A 23,710-nucleotide genomic window follows, 5' to 3' on the forward strand; every position below is an offset into this window, starting at 1 on the left:
TCCAGCAGCTCACTTGCTGCCACAGGCAGGGCGCAGCCCTGGCAGAGCTGTCACCTGCTGGGAGGATCTTGGCCACTCAGCTGCAGAGCATTCTGCAGTCACACTGCATCCCAAAATAGTTTCAGCTTGCCTGAGGAACATGGAATATTAAAAATGCAGAGACAAACACAGAGAGGTGCGTTCCAGGAACACAGGACACTATGTGCAAGATTAGACAAATAAGATGAAGAATTGACAGTGTAGAAAAACACAGGAAGACTGGCACAGAAGCTATGAGGGGAAAAAAAATCTGTTCTAATATTAACAAGAGTGTATACAGAGAAAAACTGAAGACATCACTACCAGAAAAACAGAAGTAGGAGGAAGGAGACAAGCAGAAAGCAGGAAACGCTTTCCATGAGCATAGTATTTTGTGGAAATGAGCTCTGGGAACAGATAAACTTGGATGGCACATTCAATTAATTTCTACAGATTAGATGCAAGCAGAGCTCAAATTGTGAGGAGGGTGAATGTTGTGACCACAGAAAACAAAAACATCCAACAAAACATTGGAAGCTTCTCAGCTGTAAGGGTTTATAAAGAGGGAGACCTCCAGAGAAGGTGCACACATCCATGAGGCCACCAGGATTGCTTCAACATCATCCACACCCATACACCCTGCCCGCCCCTGAAGAGAGGCTCCAATTCTCCCTCAGCCACTGCTTTCTGCTATTTACATTAACTCTGGTGCTGCTGAACAGCCCTGGGTGTTCCATGGGGTGGTGTGGGGCAGGAGATGAGTAACACTTCCCCCCTTGGTAACGTTCTGGAAGACAGCAATAATCTCAAAAAAAAAAAAAAAAAAAAAAAAAAGAGGGGGAGGGGAAAGCAACACAATTAAATACCACCAATTTAATTTTATACTTAATGCTAAATTAAAAAAAAAAAGCACTGGAGTAGTATTAGAAGAAAGGGATTAAGGACAGAAAAAAATCCAGAAGTCGAGGGAATAAGATATTGCTCCTTTCTGGTTGAACGACAAACAAAAGCACCTGCTGAACATTATCTAAAGCTACTACTAAATCATACAGATGAGAGAGACACACAGAGGCCGCGTGGCCTCAGGGATCCGTCAATAAATAGAAAGCCTCCTCAGAGGTGGCCGGTTTCAAGCCGGCCTGCCTCGCCAGCAGTGCTGCTCCATCCGTGCTTGGCAAGGCCACCCCCAGCCCTGGCAGAGGCTGAGGACCCGTGCACACGGAGGCAGCTCGGCTCCATGCAGGCTGCTGCCGCTGCCGCAGCTCCGTGCCATTTACGGGGCACAGTGGGCTCTGCCCGCTTCTGTGTTTTTCTGAAGTGATTTTTTTTTATTCCAGCTCTTGGTGATTAATGAGCATTTCTCCCTTCTCAAAATAATCCTAGATTATGAAGCAAAACCAGCACTGAGCAGGAATTTTATTCAGGAGACTCAGAAATACCCTCAGCTGATTTACAGGTACAAATTATTCCACTGCTCCCGTGAAAGGCTTGAATATTTAGATGTTATCATCTCCAGTAAATCAAGAAGGTAAAATTAACAGTAAAAAAAAAAACCCTTTCTGAGCAGCTAAAGGAAAGATACAATCTCATTATCTTATGAATTTTATAAAACAAGTATCATTAAATATTGCAAACTTGTTAGAAGATTTCAGAGGACTGCAAATTCCTACAGCATCTTCAAGAATGCAATTATCCATCTGAGAATAATAAAAAAGATTACTAACAAGTAAGGCTATGGGACAAATTGACTACCAACTCCAAGGCAAACCTACATTGCATCTGCTTCCAGTAGTAACTGAACAGGTATTTTGCTTTGTAACATGAAAGCATGCATGTTTTCCTACAATTTTACAGCAACTTGGTCTGGAAAAGCCGAAATAGTCACATCTCAAAACTAAAAATCAAAGTGACAAGGGAGATGACCTTCCAGCGGACACTGCCAGCAAGCGGGACGTCACTTCTCTCAATTCAAAAGAAGAACAATTGGGTCATAACAGCGTCCACAACCAAGTATATCTAGGAAATGCCATGCTCACATTTTAAGAGTAAGAACTTAATTTGTCCCCAGCAATGTAGGTAACTCAGCATTTCTCAATCTTACATAATTTGATAGGAATCAGGCAGAGCACTGCAGAGGAACAGAACTAAAATTCAACATTATGCTGTCACCTTCTATCTGAAAGTAGACACTCGAGGCAAAAACTCTCCTCTCTGATGCTCTTCACTGATCCTCATCGCTTAAGTCCCTACAGGTTCCAGGCATGGAGCTTCCATGAATGTCAGTGGAAGCTCCTGAAATGGAAAAAGCGAACAACAACTGAAAATAGCCAGGCAGTTACACAGCCCTAGCACAACTTCCTGCGAAAAATAATAATAATAATAATTTACCAGTCAGATTTTAACAGCCTGTCATCCTCCTTGATAGAAAGACTGCGTGCTACCTTCCGGCCCCATTACACAATCATTCATCAAACACTGGTTGGCATTGCAGAGGCCACCTAGGACCGCACACTCCTAACAGGCAGAATCGTCCTGCTAACCGCTGACCCCGTACCCGCAGCGCTCTGCATCCTTGCTGGTCGCTGCCTGGAGTCCAGCACAGAACATCCCTTTCTGTTGGCTCTCCTTCCCAAAAAAACGTTCATCCAAGAAAAGCCATTATTTCTGCATTTGACTGAAAACTAGAAGTTTGGAGCACTCTCAAGTTACCATAACAATCATCACAGAACAATGAGAATATTTTGCTAGACTGTGGCTCATTTTTCATCTCTCAAGAAATTAAGAGATTTTAATAGCATCTTTCCATGTGCAAGGCCCATTATAAAGAACATAAAGCACTATAAAGAACATAAAAAGTAAAGCAAAACAAACAGCTTACTCCTCCGTGGAGGACTGCCAAACTCCAAGGTGAAACACAGCTTTTGTAAGAGAAGCGTGCAGCAACACCAGCGAGGAGTTTAAGAGGAGGCAGAAAGGCACACACCACGCCAGCTGCCAGCAGGTTGCCTTCTCCACATTTTGATGAGGGGAAAGCCTAATAAATCAGTGCCGCAGAAGCCTTCTACAACAGCTAATGGCAGTACATCATTGAGTTCTTGGAAACGTACAGTGAATTCCTGGACCGTGTACTGGCATCTTACGTGGATTGCTACTGGAAGACGTAAAGACCAGCCAAGCAGTTCACAATGGCCTGGCTACTCGAGCATTTTGGAAAACTTATAGAATTTTTCCTTCGAAAAAAGCAAATGATCTTAGCATCTCTCATGCCACTGCGATATCTTGTTCGTAGAAGACAACAGAGACAATATCCCCATCAGATCCCTGAACACTTACTGTGAAAATGACAGAGCAAGACTCAAAAGAGCACCTGGATTGAAAAAGGATGACCTTGTTCATTTTGGCTACGCTTAATTTTGAGCTTGGGTTCAGGGAGCCAAGTTTGGAAGTACACAAGAGGAATGAATGTGATATTCTGGGAATCAAGATGAGAAGAGAATTCCACACGTAAGGCACCACTTCAAAAACAAACAAGCAGGGAAAAAAAGAACAAGAAAAGAAGCAAAAGGTGGTTTACAGGGCATGAAAACTGGAGAATGTAGAGGGTAGGAAGGAGGGAGAGAACGGGGTCCACTGAAGTCACTTGGTGATGTAAAAGAAGAAGAATATTTACATTCAAAGCACTAAAAGCATTCAAGAACCAGCTAACACACTTGCACTGACTCAGTGAGCAGTGCATTTCTAGCAGGCTGCAGAGGAGCAGCAGTCAGTGCCTAACTAAGAACAAGTGGCTGCACACAGCCAGAGACAAGTGCCTACAGTAATCCTGGGCGCCAGAAATGTGAGGGTGCTGCACAAACAGCAGCTCAGTCTGTCCCTCACACAGTCACAGGCACCTGAAGATTGTCTCCATAGTTAACACCTCAGTGCACCCCAAGTGCTTTCACTCTGCACATCCCCAGTGCAAACTATCACTAAACACGCTCACTGTACAGCTAACAGCACAAACAATAGTGGACAAGCTCTAGATTTGTGACTGATGACATTGTTGTGTGTCCCTGCTGAGACAACAGCTGCATACTGAGCTTATGCTCTTCCTCTTTGAGATCATCACAGTTTATACCTGAGAAAGAGAAGCACTCTATAAATGCCCCTTCTGGTTGGCAGATGGATCAGACATGCAGCATCCACTGTAAGCTGCATCACAGCAAGATGCATCACCTCCTCCAAATTCACCCATGTTGGGCACATAACCATTTGAATGATTAAATATTTCTTGTGATAACATACACAGTGCTAACGCCGCAGGGCCACAGCATTCTTTACTAACATCTTTATGAACAAGGACAAGTTATCTCCCATCCTGGGAAAATACATCAGATTTCTACAGGAAAAAAAAAATAATAATTTGCTAACACTGGTAGCTACTCTTGCTTCCTCCTCCTCTTAAACCCTCAGCTGCTCTAACATCTTGTACATTAGTCTGGCTACAATCCTCAACACGTCAGAAACCGGTATATTTGTCAAGTGACAATTAAATGTTCACATCAGTTTAGATTATACCAACAGAAAAGGCCAGGTTCTTAGTTAAATTACTGCTTTACTGCAGACTTTACCAGAGTTGATCATCCTTGACTCATCAGTGGGAACTGGTAAAGTGGGAGGTGAGAGCTTGGAACAGTGCATCACTTGTTTGGAAAAGTCCTATGGGGCCATGAAGCGCGCAGCTTGGGTCCTGGGCAAGGCAACAGACGCGGCGTCCCTCAGAACCCCAGCTTAACTTCCCCCAACCCCACAGCTGGGAGGGCCTCCTAAAATACTGCAAGGTGCACTTTGACCCACAGTGACTCACTATGCTGATAATACTTTGCCAATTTTCTCCTTGATTCCACAGCTGTGATCATGCCTCTCAGTGCTTTCCAGGGTTAGAAGCATAGGTAGAAATTAACCGGTTTAAGCCTAATCCTGAAAAGACGAAGGCAGCGATGCAGAGGGAAATACCCTGAGGCCCTGGTGAGCACTATAATTATGCCTTCTGAAAGAATAACTCCCATTCTTGTGCAAGCGCTTTGTAGTTTCAAGGATTTACTGGATCTACTGCTGATCCTAGATTCTCAAAGAAACCTTCCATCTCCCACAAGCCTATGATCTTACTCCCCCATGTGTCTTGTTACAGTCTTCTCTACCTACTTTATCCTTTACGCTGTGATGATATAACAGCATTGCTAGGACCACCCCCAAAAATGACTTGAAAATGAGAGCACGGCAGGATATTTTATGCAAAAAGCCCTTCACTGCGATGTTCTTCATTCACAGTCCAGCTGAGCGCTAGCTTTACCATTCCACACTTTCTGAGCACACGTGTCATTGCACCCGAGTTGGGGCTGGTTAAGAGTTTATCAGGCTCAACCGAAAGCGTGAGACTGACTGGTTTTACAGGCACCCATTAGCAGAGCCCAAGCACTAAGCTACAAAGCACAAACAAAACACATTCTAACATGAACTAGCATGATACTCTCACAAACCAGAGCAAAGAGGTCACAAGAACTGACCTCTTTGACAAGGCTATGCTCAGTTTGACCCGGAACAGCTTTAACTAGGCATTTCATACTTTAAAAAGAAAATGTGTAAATACTGTCCTTTCGCATACAAGATTTGTGAAGGTTTCTGACAACATACAGCAGAACAAAAACCCGTGAAATCCATCAGGTGCTTAAAGAGAAATTATTCATATTTGTCTTTCAAATGTGCCATGGGGCCTAAAAGGGTTGAGGTATTGGCATTTCTGTACGTGGGGTGTTCCTAAGAAAACAGAAACTATAGTCAAAAAACGTGTGGAAGCGCTTCAGCCACCATGCTACAGTTGTGTCCTGTATAATCTCCCACATCTTGCTGTATTCCAGCTGCTGAGTGTGACTAAACTAACACACAGAAAGTCTTATTCGTAGGAGGCTGCTCACCGGGGAGTGAAGATAAATATGAAGATGCAGTAACGGGATCTAAGCAAACAGCACAGGCACACTCAAACACCTAGTTCAAACAGTAACAGCACATTCTGACCTGTTTCAAGGGAAGACCTAATTCCTTTAATGGATTAACTCCTCCACCTCCACCCTCCAGGTCCTTTTACCTGTCACCTCCAAGCTGATTCTGACCAAATACTTACCAAATGTGTACATTTGCAGCTTTCAGTTGATACTAATAAGGCTCCCTAGTTAGCAAGAACGTTATCAATGTCTTTTCATGACTTGCATTCTATCCATCTCCAAGATAAAAAAAAAAAAACAAAACTGTAATAATCTTATCTCTGCAGAGTAATTCTAGAAGCTGAAGAACTACCAAGCAGTCCTTCTGTCATGTAAAAAGGCTATCAATATTTATTTCCCTGGTAAGCTCCACTAGACAGAGGCAATGTATTATATCATTATAAGGAAGCTTGCAGTCCCATAATAGTCAAAAAGAGCAAAGCCTGATATCATTTGAAATGAAGAGCGTTACAGATTGCACCATCCTTAATCCATTTTAGGCAGCAGAATAAAGGCCTGAAGCCACCAGCCTTCAAAACAGCAACTGTTTGTTTGCTTTGCAGGAAGAACCCGAGTCGTGCAACTTAGCCACTGATGCAGGCAGCAGTGTAAAAACATGGTCCACCTGGGCTACTGGCAGACATCAGTACTCAGCACAACCTCCATCAGCAGAAGTCCTGAAAAACCATAACTGTAAAATAATGTTGTTTCCCCACAAAGCATCTTTGATGGAGCATAACACCAGCTCTTCCGTACAGTGGAATCTCCACTGGGCTCTATCAGGAATCAATGCACCTCAGACAGCAGCAAAGTAATAGGTAACTGAAACGCAGGTTAAACCTGCCAGAAGAGATCACTGGTCACTGGATATATTTAACAGCAGTTTTATCTCAGATTAAGAAAAACAGAAAAGTGCTTTTCCAAGAAAACCCAACAGCAGTAACAAAAGTCACAGTGCCTCTGAGTGGTGGACTGACAGCCCCAGAGACCCAGGGCCTCTCTCAAGTGATCACTGCATGTACATCCTGTTTGAATGAGACAATTCCTGGGAAATCAAATGCATTCAGCCCCTCATCTTTCCTTGCCACAGCAAATAAAGAGCTCAGCACAGGCCTTAGATACGAAGAACTGTTTTGCAGAGAACTGTTAGCCAAACACCACAATTCCAGTGATTCCAAAAACAGTTAGCAAGCGATACCTGAAGGAATGAAGAATGTATAGCCTTGTTTCAGTTCAATTCTTTGGCATCGTTCCACCCTGTCTCCCAGAAAGATATCACTTTGCTTTCCTGAGAGAACCCATTCTTCATAAAGTTCTAGATTCTGCAGAGTAGGCGGAATCAGCCAGAAGATCTAAAAATAAAGCAAAGATGTAACTATTACCCACAGTCAATAAAAATACACAGCTGAGAAATTCCAAGAAGTTTATCATGTGTTAGAGAAATGAATGCAGAGTACCAAGCCTGCTTTCTGCATAAAACACATTTTCCAGGTACTGTACACAGAGGTCCAGAGCAGACAGCAGCAGCAATTATGTGCTGGAAGTGGCAAGATAACCGTCAGCTGTCATCTCTCTTCCATGAAACATCTCATTCAGAAGATGCCTGCACAATTTACTTTCAGTTCAGACCAGTATGCTGGGGTAATACAACTCCACTGTACACAGAGATGAACAGTATCTGTACAACAGAGACGAGCAATCCGTTCTGTTTATATCAGTGCCCACCTTACGCTGTCTACATTACAATTAGGAAAAGCAACCTAAACCAGTAAAGATGTGAACGTAGCCACACGCGCTGTGTATTTTAACATTTCTCTATTCTGCAATATTTCAGCTCAGCTATAGTGTGCACACAGAAGAAACATGGAATCTCTGAAAGGAAACTGCGAAGCTCCAGCTACAGAAGGTGACTTATGAGGGCACTCTGACCCAACAAGGGTACACACAGCCACGTACTCGCTGCATGACACTTCCAACCACGCAGCAATAACAAGCACAAAGCCACCACCAATATAAACGTTACACATTTCAAACAAATCACTTGCTTGTTTCCTAAAGGTGAACAGTGTCCTTCCAGTTCTGCAAACTGCATCTACATCCAAGGTAACTGAAATAGACTTGACAACTGACTAGCAAAAAAAAAAAAAAAAAGAAAAAAAAGAAAAGAAAAGTGAAAGAAAAACAAAAGCAAGCAACCTCTTCCCGCCATAAGAGGCAGAGAGGAATAAAAACAAACATCAAGCAAGGTTCACCTACCTTCCCCCCACGGAAAACGTGATACCACACTGAAGTGCCTCCGAAATCAATATGGAAATCAGTGAAGCATCCTTTCACACTCATCAAACAGTACCTGAAAGCACAGCAAAGGACAAAAAAGAATCAGTCTGAAACAGCATTCTTCACATCTTAATTTACAGTGTATTGCATATGCAATACCATTTCCAGCCAATCATATTTTTGCATTTACAGCACAGGGGTTTTTGTCTCATGAAGTAATGATAATTAGATTGTAACTGAGAAACGTGCATCTCTGAGTTTGAGTTTTCTGTCTGGACAACCGGGAGCAAGCTCCCAGAGACGGGGAATGGAGGAAGGATGGGAGATCTGCTGTCAGCAGCGGCGCTGCGCCGCCCGTCCCTGGCTGCTCCCCTCCACGCTCTCCTTCATCGCTCGGACATTACCTTCACCGTGAGTAGTACGCAAATCGCCTCCAAGTTCTGAAAAATCGCATTTGCCCATAAACACTCCCAAGCGCTCATCACCTGCGTGCCACCACTGCCATTCCTGCAAGGAGCGGGGCGAGCTAACTCCTTTTTGTTCCCATTGCTCGGCATCCCAGCAGCAGCAGGCAGCAAGGCCGCAGCCGGCAGCATGGCCCGGCACCAACCCTCCAGCTCTCGCCGCCTCGCTGCGGTTCTCCCGGCGGCGCCCCCCGCCCGCAGCCCCAGCCCGCGGCCCCGGCGCTGAGCGATGGCCGAGCTGCAGCGCCCTGCGGCCGCAGGAAACGCACACCGCTTAACCCACTAACCTCTTTTCCTTGTTCCGGTCTCCGTTTCATGGCCTGTTTGGGTTTATTTTTTTGGTTTTGGGGTTTTTAAGGGTTGGGGGTTTTTTTTTGTTGTTTTGTTTTGGCTTTTCTTATCTTTTTTTTTTTTTTTTTGGTTACGGAAACAGTAGCAGGAAGGGGAGATGAAAGGAAAAATAAAAATAATTTAAAAAAAAAAAAAAGGTATCACAGCACTGTGCCTTTTTCTCGGCACATCCAGGTGGCGAGAGGCTCAGCAGTATGCAGGCGGCGTGCAACGTCCCGCGCGCCGATAGGCTGCGGCCGCCCGACCAATCAGCGCGGCCCTCGGCCCCAGGAGCCGCTGCCTAGCAACCGCCGCGAGCCCGGGCTGACAGGCCGGCACGCAGCGCTGTCAGGAAGGCGGGCCGGGGTCGGAGGGTCCCGCGCCGCCGCCCGCCATTACGGCTCTGCTCAGCGCGGGAGCGCGGGCTCTCCTCACGGCGCCCCCAGGAGCGGGAGCGGAGAAATACCCCGGGGCAGCCGGGGTGCTTCAGGAATCCCAGCTAGCCCAGGGGCTGTCTAGACTCTCAATATGCTCCATTTCAAAATACGAGTCCTTTCCTCCCAAATGCCTTTTTTTTTTTCTTAAATTTCTCCATTCACGTTCCCCCTCCGCCTAGATGTTGTTGATTACAAGAAGTCAAGCAGAAATTAAAACCAATAAAAGAAGCCCAGGAAGGAAGTCACCTTTCTTTGAGCCAAACTGCAAGAAGTCACAGATTGAATCACGGCTAATAAAAAAAAACAAACGAAAACAAATTCTCAGTTTCCAGGCAGCACTGAGGACGAGGGGGTTGTGTTGTGCTCAAGCAGAAATCGAAACCCTTATGGGACTGACTCTTGCTGTTTGTGGAAGGCGAGGTGTAAACACATCACACAAACAATCCTGTGGGACCAGGCTAGCTGGAGTCCTGCTGATCGTGGGGCACTCTGGGGCCCTGTGGCAAGAACAGCCCGTATGGCCGCGTCCCATCTGCCCGCAACTACCATGAACCTGAAGCTGTTGATCTGTTTGCACTCAGAAAGGAAACAACAGCATTCATGCCCTGTCAAACCCAAGTCTTCGGAATTTAGTTGTCTGAGAAAACATCCAGGCAGAGAGCAGCATTTTTGTCCATTTCCCTCAACTCTCTTTTTGTCCATTTCCCTCTGATTTCTTGCAGCTCTACACACACTCTCTATTCCAATCCAGGTGGGTGCCGTGAGTCACGCAAATGGTGGTTAACAAAAACCTACAGCGCATCTTGAACTACAAAAACACCTTTTTCCTCTTCCCATCCACAAAAGAGCCACTACATAGTGCAGCTCCCATTTGGTTTCTGCTGCTCACCCGCCCCACCGGGCCGCTTTTGTCCGGCCCCACAGCACGGAGGGGCCGCAGCCTGCAGCGCGCCTGGCACAATGCCTTTGCATTGACCTCTGCGCTTCCTTCCCAACGCGCCGCAGTCACATGGCCCCACGCAGCCCCACACACTGCTGCTCCAGCAGCTGCTGGTGTGGGGAAGGTGCAACTTATCGGGTTTTTGTTTTTTTTTTTAAACCATCCTCACCCATAATAATAATAATTATTAAAAATGAGCTGTCACACAGTAACCGCATTGAAAGAAATGCAGGGCCGCAGCAGGTAACAGGGTTATGGGAGCACAACGCCAAGCAGTGTGCAGGCAGATAACCTCGGAGGTATGCCCTGAGAGCACAGGTGATGCAAAGGATGCCCCACTTCAGTTGTCCTCTGCTACATCCAACCCCTGCATAGCACCAGAGTGGGCTTTACACCAGGCATCTGCTTGTAATCTCCTGTAGGAGAGCTTCCCATCCCCACCGGAGTTTGTTTCATGCTCCGACAGCCGGGAATTGTTTAGGTTAATGCACTGTTATTTTGGAGGAAGGATCTGAGGTATAGGGGAAAGGGGAACTTCCCCCCCAAAAAAATCTGGGGAAATCTGTTAGTGAAAGGATGCGGAGAAACATGGAGTAAGCTGCAAACTCGCAGGGAAGAACATCCCCCAAAAAGAGCACGGGGGATGATCCAAAGGAAGGCAACCACCAAGCAGACAGAGGCAGAAACAACGCGGAGCCGCTGCTCCGCAAGCACCACGCTCGCAGGCAAACCCACAATGCACTCGCCACGCATCGCTCCAAACCCGCAAGCAAACAGAGAAACAAAGACAGCAGCGGACACGGCAGGATGCAGACGCGCACGGGCGCAGGCACGCGCGCAGGCAGGGAAATGCACATGCACACGGACTCGGGGGAGATGCGTGAGCACACGCAGGCGGCATTACCCTGAGCTCAGCTCCTTTTCTCTCGCATTAGGTATCGTGCACCATACGGCTCTATTCCCTCTGGCATTGCGAGGGCTCCCCTGCCACTGAGCTCAGCCCATAAACCACTCCCAAACCCCAGCAGAGGCTTCTGTTTTTTGTTCGGGCCAATGAGAAAAGTATAGCTCACTCTTCCTTCCTCCCAGGAGCAGCGCCGGCTGGTTGAAATCCCTAAGCCTGAAACCGAATACCACAAACCCATAAGCCGACTACGAGTGCTAAAGCGGGGAGATGGAGCAGGCCCCGCGGCGGGGCAGGACGGGAGCGGCGGGCTGCGCGGTGCCCCTCACCTCCGCCCCAGACAATGCTAACGGCCCCAGCCACGCTCCCGCACTGGGGCCCTGTAACCCAAAGCCACAAATTACGCCGCGAGACAAAAGAAACCATTGTCACCCGGGAGACACGGGCCCAGCACTCGCGGCCCCTTCTGCCGTCCTCCGCCTCCCCACCCCCGCCCCGGCCCCCGCTGCACCGACCCCGCCCGCAGCCCTCGCGGGAGGCCCGGGTCCCTCACGAAGGAGGGAGATCCGTCTTCCCCTGGTGGAAGGATCCTGGCCGCCCCGCACAGAACGGGACCCTCACAGAAAGGGGTCCCCGGCTTCCCCCTTTGCTTCCCCTCGTGGAGCGGGGATCCCAGCCTGCAGGCGGGGTGTGAGCACCCACCTGCAGCCTCGGGGCCAGCTCTGCCTTCGAAGGGCCCAGCAAAGCCCACAGCCCCGGTCTCCCCGCCAGGAGCAGGGCCTGAGGTGAGGAGCTCTTCAGGCAAAGCATCGCCTCTCCAGACCACAGAGGAGCTAATCATTAAAGGTGGAGCGTGCGGCAGGCACTTCAGAAGCACATAAAGGACCTGGTGCCTGCCCTGAGGGGGTTACGAGCTGAGTCAGGCAGACAAAAACAACACACCAGATAAGAGACAGCCTCAGTTTGCACTAGAGATCTTGCGAAGCAACCAGAAATCCAGATCACACCGGTAGCAAAGAGAGCGGTGACACCGACCTCGTCCCACCTCGCCCCGCTCCCATCCAAGGTGCTGGTGAAGCACCAAGGCTCCGGCACGCTCCCGATCCTGGCACGCCTCCCACTGCATGCGGGGAACCTCAAAGGGAAGGAGTTATTTACATTCCAGCCATCGGATTTTGGCACGGACAGCTCATGGAGAGGAACAGCAGAGCTGCACCCAGCTACCATTTCATGCTGTCTGCAAACCTCACCGCTACAGCTCGCATTAAGCTAATGCTGGGGAGGTTACCTTTGAACTTTAAGAACCGAGAGGCCTCTCTCTTAATTGGAAGCTTATATTTCTGAGAAGGCAGCAATGGCTACGAAGAAACAAACCAACCTGCCAATCTGTGCAAACCTGGCCTGTCTGCCCTGTGAGCATGCGAAGCTGTAACAGTGTTCTGATGTCTGCAGATACAACTTGTTTCTCCATCTTTGTGACATGGCTGTTCAGCTACGCCACAAGCAATTTCAAAGACCAGCATTTATTTCAGCTGTACGCACGACTCTGCAAGTCCTCCAAGCTGTACACAAGGGAGGATTTGAGGCTAATGCATCAACTTGAAGACACGACATTTTATTTACTTAGCTAGCTTTAAAAGTTCGAGAACTCACGCTTACTGGTCTCATTTTCTTGTACTTCATTATATCTGTAGGGCGGTTTTGTATCCAAAGCAATTCACAAATGACACACAACACACACAGGAGTATCACACATGCATTAAACAGCACCAGGTTGCCCTGCGGGACCCGCGAGCTCCCTCAATTCAAAGGGCAATTTCTGTCTCCAGAGGCACACCCTCAGCTTCTAATTAGACCACAGCTCCGCAGAGCATTTTAGCATCTGCTTAAATCCGTCTCTGCTTAGTAAAGGAATGAATGAATAGAAAGGAACGGATGGCTGAATAACTGCCTAGCAGAGGGGAAAACAGGGCTAACAGAGTATATTGTATCAGAGCAGCACCCTTTTGTGAACAAGTCAATGTTTCATGTAAAATATCATCCTTGATTGAAGGACAGCAGTGATATTAGTGATCTATTATAGCAGTGTATGTATTCTAAGTAACTGGAAGAATTTTGAAGGCCAAAAGGCTGCAGCAGTGATTGGGCTTGGCACAGCTGCTATTTTGCTGCCACTGTTTTGTAAACAGGCTCTGATCTCAGCAGCAGCGAGCCGTGGTTTGCTCTCCCAACACCATGTAGACCTGCACCTTGCATGAGCTGCAGAAGGGCTTTGCCTGCAGTCCCACTGCCATGATTTTTTCACACTCCTGCACTGCCCATCAGTTGGCACAAACATTCATGCAACTACGCGGTGGCTGGAATGGCCTGAAAAGTGACCAAATTTTCTTTATTTCTGAGTCAGTTTTCAGCCAGACCAATCTCTAGCCCAGTTTACTTTGCAGCTGCATAACAGCATGTTCTAGCAGTAAAGATGGGACAGTGTGGGCACAGCACAGTTTTTTCAGGGGCAATGCCAACTTACATCAGTTTGAATTTTGTCACACCACCATCTCAGCAGGCCAGCCCCTAACTTCTCATGTTTTCTTACCACTTAAGAGGTATTGCTTGGAAAGTTTTACTTATTTTTGACATAAACTGTTTCCTCACTTAATTCAGTCCTCTAAGGCTCTTATTAGGAAAGTAGTCATTTACTTACAGACAGATGAATAACCTCATTACCCTGATTTTTTATTTATTTTTTTTTTTTTAAGTTAATGGTGCAAATCCAAGTGAAAGCCACAGCAGTCTCGAGCACGTGTAGCGCTCCTAGTAACCAAAGCAGCACAGCAGATGGAGCGTTCTCTAACTTCACTCCCAGCACGGAACTCGATGTGCAGGAGCCAAGACAGACATTTGTGTCTGGTGATGCCATCTGTGTCTGCAAAACTGCAACGCGCTCGCTGGAGTGCTTTTTGTTTGTAGGGAACACGTTAATGGTGGGTATCACATACTGCAAAGTCAGTATTATGAGAACGCTAAAAACAAAAATGAAATGAAACAATCCCATTTCTAAGCAACAGCAGTCAGAATTAAAGAATATGAATACTGGCGATTCGCAGAAACGAATGGGACACATGAAACAAGTGACAGCACTGACATTTAGCTGTGTGATTGAACACAATCTCTTTAATAAGGGCTCGTGCCCTCTGGGCACTCACAGCAATAGCTGGGACTGGTATCTATGCAGGAAAGGGGGAATCTGAATTTCCAGAGATGGAGAAAGCTAATCTCTTGAGGATTTCATATTTAAACTGGACAAGTTCATGGAAGAAAAATCTCTTGAGAGTCACTAAGCACACAGAAACCACTTCCAGCTCAGGAAGTCCCTGCCTGAACTGCTTGCAGTGGAAGTTCAGAAGTCTGTTAAGAGGCTGCATCATTTTACACCCATGCTGTTTTCACATTCCTCCCTGAGCAGCTATGACAGCAGGCAACAGCAGACAGGTTACTGAGCACCGTGGAGCTTTGTCCTGATCCAAGACAATTTCTCTTGTGCTCCTAGACTATCAGTATTTGCTTTTAAATTTATCTTTGTTGTTTCTACAGACCAATAAGAATTTTGTGCCCACCAGTGCTGTACATCATCTTTCTCTACCCTTTCTGCTAGGTGATTCTCAGTAGATCATCCTCTTACACTCTCACTCCAGCTGCATCATAGTTGCCTTTAACCCTTACGCACAGTAACTCTTTTTCCCCCACAGCAAACTCCATTTTCACATTTCAAGCACCTAGTCTTTCACTATTTAGCTTCCCTTTACCTATCACACCTACTAGTTCAAGCCGTCAACCTCCACCTTCACTTTGCTAGTGACAGCAACCTGTGTGGTTATGTGTCTGCTTCTTTAACAGGCATCCCTTCCTTTCTACCAGGTCACTCCCCACACATGGGAAAAGCTCCATGTCAAAATCTGTTGCATCGCTACTTCTCTAAAATCCCTCCTTGAAACCTACCATCTGGCATTTCATGATGCAAGGAGTGAACTGCAAGAATACACTCTGCTTTTTCTGCTAAATTCTGTTAGTCATGTTGTTACCCTAACCTTTAAACCATCTCTGACTTGTTTTGTTTACTTACTGCATTTTTTTTTAGAGCATGCCTGCTCTAGGAAAAAGACAGCTTTCCTTCTTACTTTGTACAGTCCAGGAATCCTGAAGATTTAAATCATGATTCAGTTCCTTAGTTTTAGCTTATTATAAATAAAGCATGTTATTTAGTAGACTAACCACTTGGGAAGGGAAAGCGATTTGCCCGAGTTCTATTTTCTGCTCTGACTATACAACTTTAGGCAAGTCACGTAGGATGTTTCCAGATGCACGTGTGAAACTTGGCACTCTTATCCATATCTGACTACCCTAACAAGTAGTTTACTTTTTCAGGATAGAGTATCTTTAACTTCTACTGAAATCAGTGTGCTCAGCACATCACAGGACGGGGCTTCCCCATGACGCTTGCCACAAAGGCCGTCCTGTTACAGAGACCTGCACCTTCCAGAACATTTATTTTTATGGAATAAGAGACTAAATAGTGCATATAACTTCGTGGCTGCCTGCTTCTTTGTATACGTTACTATCAATCTATTTTAGACATTACAGTTTGGAAACAGTTCTAAGTGATTTGCAAAACGCTAGAAGTTGGTTCAACAACAGTGTGAGATGCTGCCAGCGTTAGGTCTGGCCAATAGAAAATGCCTCTAAAACAGAAACAGCAGTGAAGTCAATTTCAGGATTCCAGGATTATATGCTGTTCACTGGCCATACAAGTCAACAGCTGTTACACTATTAACCATAACTCCTATTTCAGTTGTTCATTCCTATGAAACTTCTTCTATTGCATATTTTCAGGCCTCCAAAAGTAGTATGCTTCCTCCAATCTTTACTCCAAATATTTACAAAAACGCCACCACAACTTCAAGGAAGACATTCAACCAGAAGGAGCAGTGAGATGAGTTTATACTATCAAACTTGTCCGAAGACTACCACTGGGATTGGCAGCAGGACAAACTACCTGTGATCCTCACCAACCCTGCTCTGAGAGGGTCCTCTGCCACCAGAAACACAACATATGCAGTGAATCCAGTATTTGAGAACATCAACAGATGAATGGCAGTAACAAATCTTTGAGGGAGACCCACACCTATTAGAAATGGACAGCAAGCTCATTTCACAAAACATCAGCTAACAACTTCTCAGCCATTAGTAGTTTAGAACCTGGAAAGGATCTGAAACCAGCCTACAGAAGGACTTTGATTGTACTGTATGAATTGTGTGACATCTGTATCCTGTGAAGGGGCTTCTTGAGGTAGCACTTTTAGAGAACGGAACAGTTCTGGTGGAAGGGACCTAAACAGATCACTTAAGTCCAACTGCCTTACCACCTCAGGGCAAACCAGAAGTTAAATCATACTGCTAAGGGCATTATCCAAGTGCCTCGAGCACTGACAGGCACGGGGCACCAACCACCTCACTAGGAAGCCTGTTACAGCATTTGACCACTCTTACATCATTATCATTTAAGATCAGAGGTAGTTTACCATTTTCAAAACAGTTGCTCAAAACTGAGAAATAAAAAGGTACTTTTCAAAGGGATTTGATTAAAAATGTATTCAAATTGTAGACTACTTCTCAGTTTAGAATATTTAGAATAAAATGCATTGAGAAATTTCAAATGCATACATATGCATAATATTCCTTTCCTAAAGATCCCAACCACAGGCTTTAAGATCATTAAGTGTCCATTATAAAATTCTCAAATACACAACTCTTCTCCTTCAAAGCTGGAGCAGCCTATCAGTATTACACTGCTAAAGCAGGTCAACCACACCAATCTCTCTTCCTGCTCACGGCAAATAGATAGGTAAAACATTATTTCCTCTCCTACTAGCTTTTGAGTTCAAAAGGAATTAAACCAGGAGGTCAAGAGGAAAGCATTTAAAGAAACTTACTTTTTCACTTTGGGGTATTTCATCTCTGAAATAGCATTGGTAGCATCTGTCTGCCTTTCCTTCAAATGCTGTGGCCACATATTATCCACCCAGTCGACTAAGTCCACCTGGAAGTCCCAGAAATCAACTGTTAGTCACTGAACACGTGGTAGGATATACCCCTGTTGGCTGGAACTCTAACAGTGACAGCAGCAGATGAGCAGCAGGCAGATGCCCACAGACAGCGAGAACATCACCGTTCCTTCCAAAGTCCTAAGGACCCAACTAGCAGATGCAGCTCTTCATCACTACAGCTGCCCCTGCAACCTACAGAAGGGGGAGAGGCTGCAGCCAGTTTAACTGGGTGCAAATTCTGGTCTGTGGGCACTTGTAAGCACAGCACACCTTCTCTTGCAGCATCACCCATGGTCTGTATCAAATATATTTTTGTAGCCAGTATCCTAGAAACCGCATTTATGAACATTAAAAAACAAGCACAAAAGAGATTACATTATTCCAATACGTTTCAAGGAAATAAAACTCATTCTTCTGGCCAAATTCTGATTTGTTTAATTACAGTATCATCTCCTTCACTGTTCTACTTTAGATTAAAATTCACCGAAGTTCTTGTTCAAATGCCAAACTTTTAGGAAGCATGACAGGAGAAAACAGTGAGAAGGACATTACCAGCAAGACAACGAGGAGATAGAAATGAAGCCCACTGAGGGACATTTAAACACATCTCTCTTGGCTGCCAGAGCATGCACTGCTCTGTCCATCAGTCACAGTAAGGACAAGCCTGTGTCTCATTCTTTGGTCTTTTCAGTGATGTCCTAGGTATCCATAACACTCCCTTCTGGTTATGCAAGTGGATTTTACGCACCAGGTTTCAAAACGGCAAACTCCAGTGAAGGAGGGAAGTCCAACCAGGCAGGCTGTAGTGCGGCATTTGGCCACAGTGTGGCTGTACATCCCGAGACAGCTCAAAACCTCGTGCCGTGCTATCTATGGGTCAACAAGGGCTGCGAGACCTATCCAAGGTGTTTGTTGGTCACCTATCCTCCCGCTGTGTGCAGCAGGAACTGAGAGGTCCAATTCTGCTATGGGCAGCACCCAACCTAGCATCCTGACTGCTACATGTTTTAAAAGGCCCATGCAGGAATGATTGTATGAGTTGACCCAAAGACTTGCATCCCCAGAGCATTTTCATTATACTGCACTTAGCACATGACATTCTTGCAGGTTAGGGCTGTCACTTGTCTATTTCTCTATCTGCACCAGGTACTGTTGATAAGAAGTAGTACTTTGAGAAGAGTCAAAGGGAGATGATGCAGCCAGTAGAAGTAGTACCAATTTCATGACTATCACAGTTGCACATGAAAACAAAATTGATTGTTACTGCCCCAATTCTGAAATAATTCCCACATCCTGATATTGCAACCCACAGTCTTTACACAAAAGACATGAATCAAGTATTTCTGCCTCGTGGGCTGAAACAGCCCTGCAGCTGTCAAGGGATCCACTCCTACAAATGCAGTATTGGGTTAGTATCTGACTTTATGTACTGGACTTCCCCACAGTCCCTGGCACCCTCTTCTTGTACCTCCCACTTCAGCACCTAAAGGGTGCTGAAGGATCTCTCTTTCAGAGAGACCTAAATATTACTGGTTTTACAAACCACTTTGCACTGAGGCTGTATTAAACAAACATGAAAAATTAAATTACAGGGGGTAATAGGGACTTAATTGCATTTTTTCAGTCTTGAGCACCCAGGAAATTAGCACAGATGTTTTAAAAGCTCACTGAGAATGATGTGCTTGGGAAAACTGGGAACAACTGAATACCAGAAACCTCCCCAGAGCACTTCCAAACTGCCTGGCTAGTGTCTGAATGATAGCAAAAACCTGCATAAATTTCTAAATATGTGCTTAATATTCAATTTGTGATGCGTGTGTAACAGAACACAAATCCTACTTAAGAATTACTTCCATAAATCAGCTATAAAATCTGCCTTCTGTTGTTTCTTTTTTTAATATATATATATATACACCAGTTCAGGCAAGTATGGTTGCAATATTGCCTGCAAAGACAAGAGATGTCCCCAGTGAAAAGAACCGCTGGTATAGCTAGAATAGCACTTAGAAATTGTAAGAAAAGTGGCTAAAGAAAAGTGGCTAAAATTGTAAGAAAAGCACCATAGAGCTATAGTTTTATACTCTGCAGCACCGTGAACATCCAGTGCCAGAAACAGGCTCAGTGGGAACGAGCAGCGCTCATTCTGCTCTGAGAAGTCTCTTTGTTCTCTGATCAACCAGGACTGATGCCCAAATTCTCTGGCGAGCATCCGGAGGAGACACTGCAAAACCCCCAATGCCAGTTCCTCCACTGTATCACTGTGTACTATGAACTGATGCTCTAATCCTCACCCACAGACGGTTACTTTTTAGTGATAAATGAAATTACCTCTATTAACAAGGTCACGGATTCACTGCTAGTAACTCCATGAAGGCACAAGAGTCCTCTACTTTTCAAAAATGCATACAAATCTACCCTGTTCCTCTGACAACACCAATTTTGACATGCAATAATTACGATTATTTAATTATGGGTAAACTTCTATGTTTAATACATATGTTTTCAGCTTCTTTGCTTTGGTTCCCCTTGAACATTTTTTTCAGTGAACAAGAGGGTCTGTGTAGAAGGAATTTAAGCTCCCAGGTTATAGCTTTAAATTTCCTCCTTCTTAGAGATAATCCACAATTTCCTTCTTCGCCAAGTCATGGACTAAGACTGCTTTTTTAAAGGTATTAATAGATGTATATTTTACATTAAAAAATAGCTCTATTGTTATTTTGGATTAGGTTGTATTTGCGCATTAACGCTTACACAATACCAAAAGACAATAGACAGGCATTTAATTTTAAACGCAGTTTCCCCTAAATAAATTCAAAAGGAACTGAATATCAGTACAAATTGCATGATTAAGAGCTCATCAGGCACCTAATTCCTGTAAATTAAGTTCCACTGTCAAGGAGACAGTGGAAAATGAGATCCTAAATGGACAAGAGTTACAGGTGCTTCGTGTGACTGACTTTCTAGTATGCATCCTGCAGCTCTGTTATTTATTTCTTACAAAGCAACTGATTATTGGAAAGAAGCTAAAAATAAACAGGATCCCTTACCACGTTGGGTCGCTTGACAATATTCTCCAGCTTTGTGTGACTGAACTCCAAGCTGATGACGTTATAGAGCCTTTCACGCTGGGCCTCTGGTGTTTCATAGTACCTCACAAATTGTGACATGCTCATTTCAACGCCTCTTTGTGTGTTCACATCCATCACGTCCACTATTCGGCGGCTTCCTGCAAATGCACAGAAACACTCCTAAAATATTTATTTTAAACGTGTAAGTTCTCAACAACTGCAGGGAAGCTGTTGTTAGAGGACAAGACAATGGCATCAGTACCTCCCCAGGTCCTAAGCAGCTCAAACAGTCAGCAGGGAACTAACCTGGAACAAAACTCTGTGCCCAGTATGACACTGAGCGGGTCATCTGTTGCCTTTACTTCAGAGGGATGGAGAGTACTTCCCTCCTTTACACAGATGACATGGGCAGGACTACATTAAAATCTGTGAAGAACTGATTTAAAGTGGTAGCAGGGGGCATGCAAGACAACTAGCTCTCCAAATCATACTGTGCAATTTTCCAAACATGCATATGCCTCTCAAGATGCTGTTGGTCATGTACAAAAGTTATCCATAAAAAGCAAGCTGCATAAGCAGATGCTATGAACCACTAAACACCTGATACTGATTGCCAAGTATTCTCAATTCCAGTTATTGCCAGTGGAGATGAAAGCAGCAAAAGCCCTCACTTTGGATCTCTACACAAAAACCACAGGACATACTTGCAGCTTCTTGAGTGGCAGACATACAAGTCTCATTAGCACCAGAATGTTGAACAGCAATTTTTATCAAGCCTTCAGATTTATACAGATTAACCCACAATCCTCTCTTCGGCCAACTGGAAGGTTTCACCTCTCTCACCAGTTTCATCATCCTAATTAGCAGTTCGTTTGTGTGTGAGCAAAAGGGAGCCCGTGAGAGACATGCCTCATTTCAAGGAGAGAAGGATTCCAGCAAACAAACTTGCAACACTTCCCAAAAAATCACTCCAAAACAATTTCCGTTGCTGAAGAAATAACTCTAAGTAAATTGTATTAAAACAAAATGGAGGGCCTGCATTATGCCATCAGAGGGAATTATTAATAATTGCAGCACCTGCCCTATTGTGTGCTTGGGAGCAGTATTTCAGCAAGAATGATAGTTTGGATTTCATTGCTCCGTTAAAAACATCCTTAGCCACTGATAGCAATGACAATGACAGATGTGATAATGATTCTGGAAAGGAACTCAAGACCATAAAGCTTTGTAATCAAGAAGAAAAATTTATACAGTGTAAGTCTGGAGTAGTCCCACTGGCCCGTCAGTCAAACTCCGCTGCAGCACCACCAACATGGGATTCCATTCCTCAGTCAGAACTCAGGACTGCACATAGTGTTGCCACCTTGAGGCAGGATGGGGAGAAAGCTTAGTTATGTGTGAAAAGGCACAGACATCCTTAAATCCAGTATTTGCACGTGTGAAACAATACACACAATCTAGTTTTGTTTTTACCTTTTCCTTGCTTCTTCTTGTTTTATTTATTTATTTATTTTTAAACTGTTAACTTTACTGTCTAGGGGGAAAGTCTGTTTTCCACTCATTAGGTTATCAACTGGGGCAAAGTCCTACTGAACCGTCCCTGAATTAGCACCAGCCTGGCTGCTGGCTTCCATGGCCTGGGAATTAAAGCAAGGACCGCAGCCCGGAGAGTTAAGCACTTTCATACTGAAAAATTGCATCTGAAAGGCCGTGTGGCAGTCTGGGATCTGCCACAGTACAATCTAGGTTTGATCTCAGCCCCACTGGAAGTGACCTCGCACAGCCTCTCAATTACCCTTTCTGAAAGGAAAATCAGCAGTTACCTGATGAATTAAAAATATGAGGCCCAGTTCAATAACAGGGTTGTTAGATATACCTGATTATCAATTACAAGCAGAAGAGCTAAGATGTGAATTGACAGTCTCTTGACTTCCGAATTAAAGAGTAATTAGAGGGGCTGTTTTTTCTTTTAAACCACAGCGCTATCAAACACCCTGTAAGTAACCATTCCTGGAGCACCACTTAAAATTTGAGACATAATTACAGGTTCACAGCCTCAGCTCACTGCCCACTTCCCAGCGGTTCTGGCTTACTGCCAGCTTTTCCTCTTCTCTCCTGAAAAGATTCAGCTGTTCCTTCTATTTCCTGCCTCTAGGAGAAGGTTAAATATTATCCAGAAGGGGAGACGGGTGAAGAACAAGGGAAAGGAGCACCCAGAGGCTGAGGGATGCGAGTTTGGGCAGAGTTTCTGAGGATCTGAGTGCATTTTACGTGATTTCTGTTAGCCATTTCCCAGATATTATCAAGACTGTCCACATGAAGAGGATAAAGCTACCTTGGGGAACCATTTTAACTGTTTGTGACAGAATTAAGATCTGTGCATAAGGAATACCTTGATGCCTGCTGACAGAAACCAACTTCGAACACCAAGGGCCAGATCTGCTGGTCCTTGCTGATCTTATTCCTCCACAAGAAAAAACATCTCTGGATTGCAAAGCAGGATTTTGACAGAGCCCTAGGAAGTCTGCTGGCTTCACTACTGGGTTAACTGTACCTAGAGTTACAGCTTTGACCTGAATCCCAGTCAATCTCTCTGGAGCTCCTGAGCTGGAGAGCACAGAAACGTGATAGCCTGTACTGGCTAGAGGGACAGGAATCAGAGCAGAACGTCCTTGCTCAAATGGAGCTACTAATGAGATTCCCCATGCTTCAGAACCAGCTTCAGTACAAATTAAAGAAACACGTCCCATGGCTCTGAGATCCCCCAGAGGGCACAGAAGAACGAATGGAAGCAAGAGTCCAGCTGGACACTTCCACACACCTCCCCCTGTGCCCATCGTGGTTCTCCCACCCATTGTTCCCCCACTATGGAACAGGCCCCAGCCACTGCCCTCCTGCCCTGCAGCACCAGGGCCAGGAGCAGCCCCAGTCTGGAGCCCTTCCCACACCAGGAGCCTCTTGGTGGGGTCAGATTATTTCTCTTACAGAGATGCAAGGCTACCTGTACCCAGCAAGCACCTTCCCTAGATTCCCTTCTCAGTGTCAGCTGCTCTGCCCTTTGTTATAGAAGTGCCAACCTGCAACAACCCATGCTGTTAGATTTCTTCACGCAGCAGAAGGTAAGGTATTTAGAACATGTCCACAGGAAGAG

The 23,710-nt window shown here is 45.3% G+C and overlaps 1 protein-coding gene across 23 annotated transcripts in view; it reads right to left on the reverse strand.

Annotated features, from left to right (window-relative positions):
- The window catches only part of KDM2B (lysine demethylase 2B), a 105,457-nt gene that overhangs the window by 61,887 nt on the left and 19,860 nt on the right, over positions 1 to 23,710 (reverse strand). For 15 of the 23 annotated variants that reach the window (XM_021413289.1, XM_021413284.1, XM_021413285.1 and 12 more), the window contains 4 exons: positions 20,539 to 20,717; positions 17,378 to 17,484; positions 8,298 to 8,391; positions 7,240 to 7,393 (listed from right to left, as the gene is read on the reverse strand). In XM_021413289.1, the coding sequence (XP_021268964.1) occupies positions 7,240 to 7,393; positions 8,298 to 8,391; positions 17,378 to 17,484; positions 20,539 to 20,717 (534 nt within the window). Of the gene's footprint in view, positions 1 to 7,239; positions 7,394 to 8,297; positions 8,392 to 8,722; positions 9,013 to 9,069; positions 9,304 to 11,393; positions 11,502 to 12,095; positions 12,221 to 17,377; positions 17,485 to 20,538; positions 20,718 to 21,810; positions 21,921 to 23,710 lie in introns of those variants that run through there. The other 8 variants (XM_021413290.1, XM_021413292.1, XM_021413291.1 and 5 more) reach the window with 8 other exon arrangements.

This window comes from Numida meleagris, chromosome 14 (genome assembly GCF_002078875.1).
Source record: "Numida meleagris isolate 19003 breed g44 Domestic line chromosome 14, NumMel1.0, whole genome shotgun sequence".
NCBI lineage: Eukaryota > Metazoa > Chordata > Aves > Galliformes > Numididae > Numida > Numida meleagris.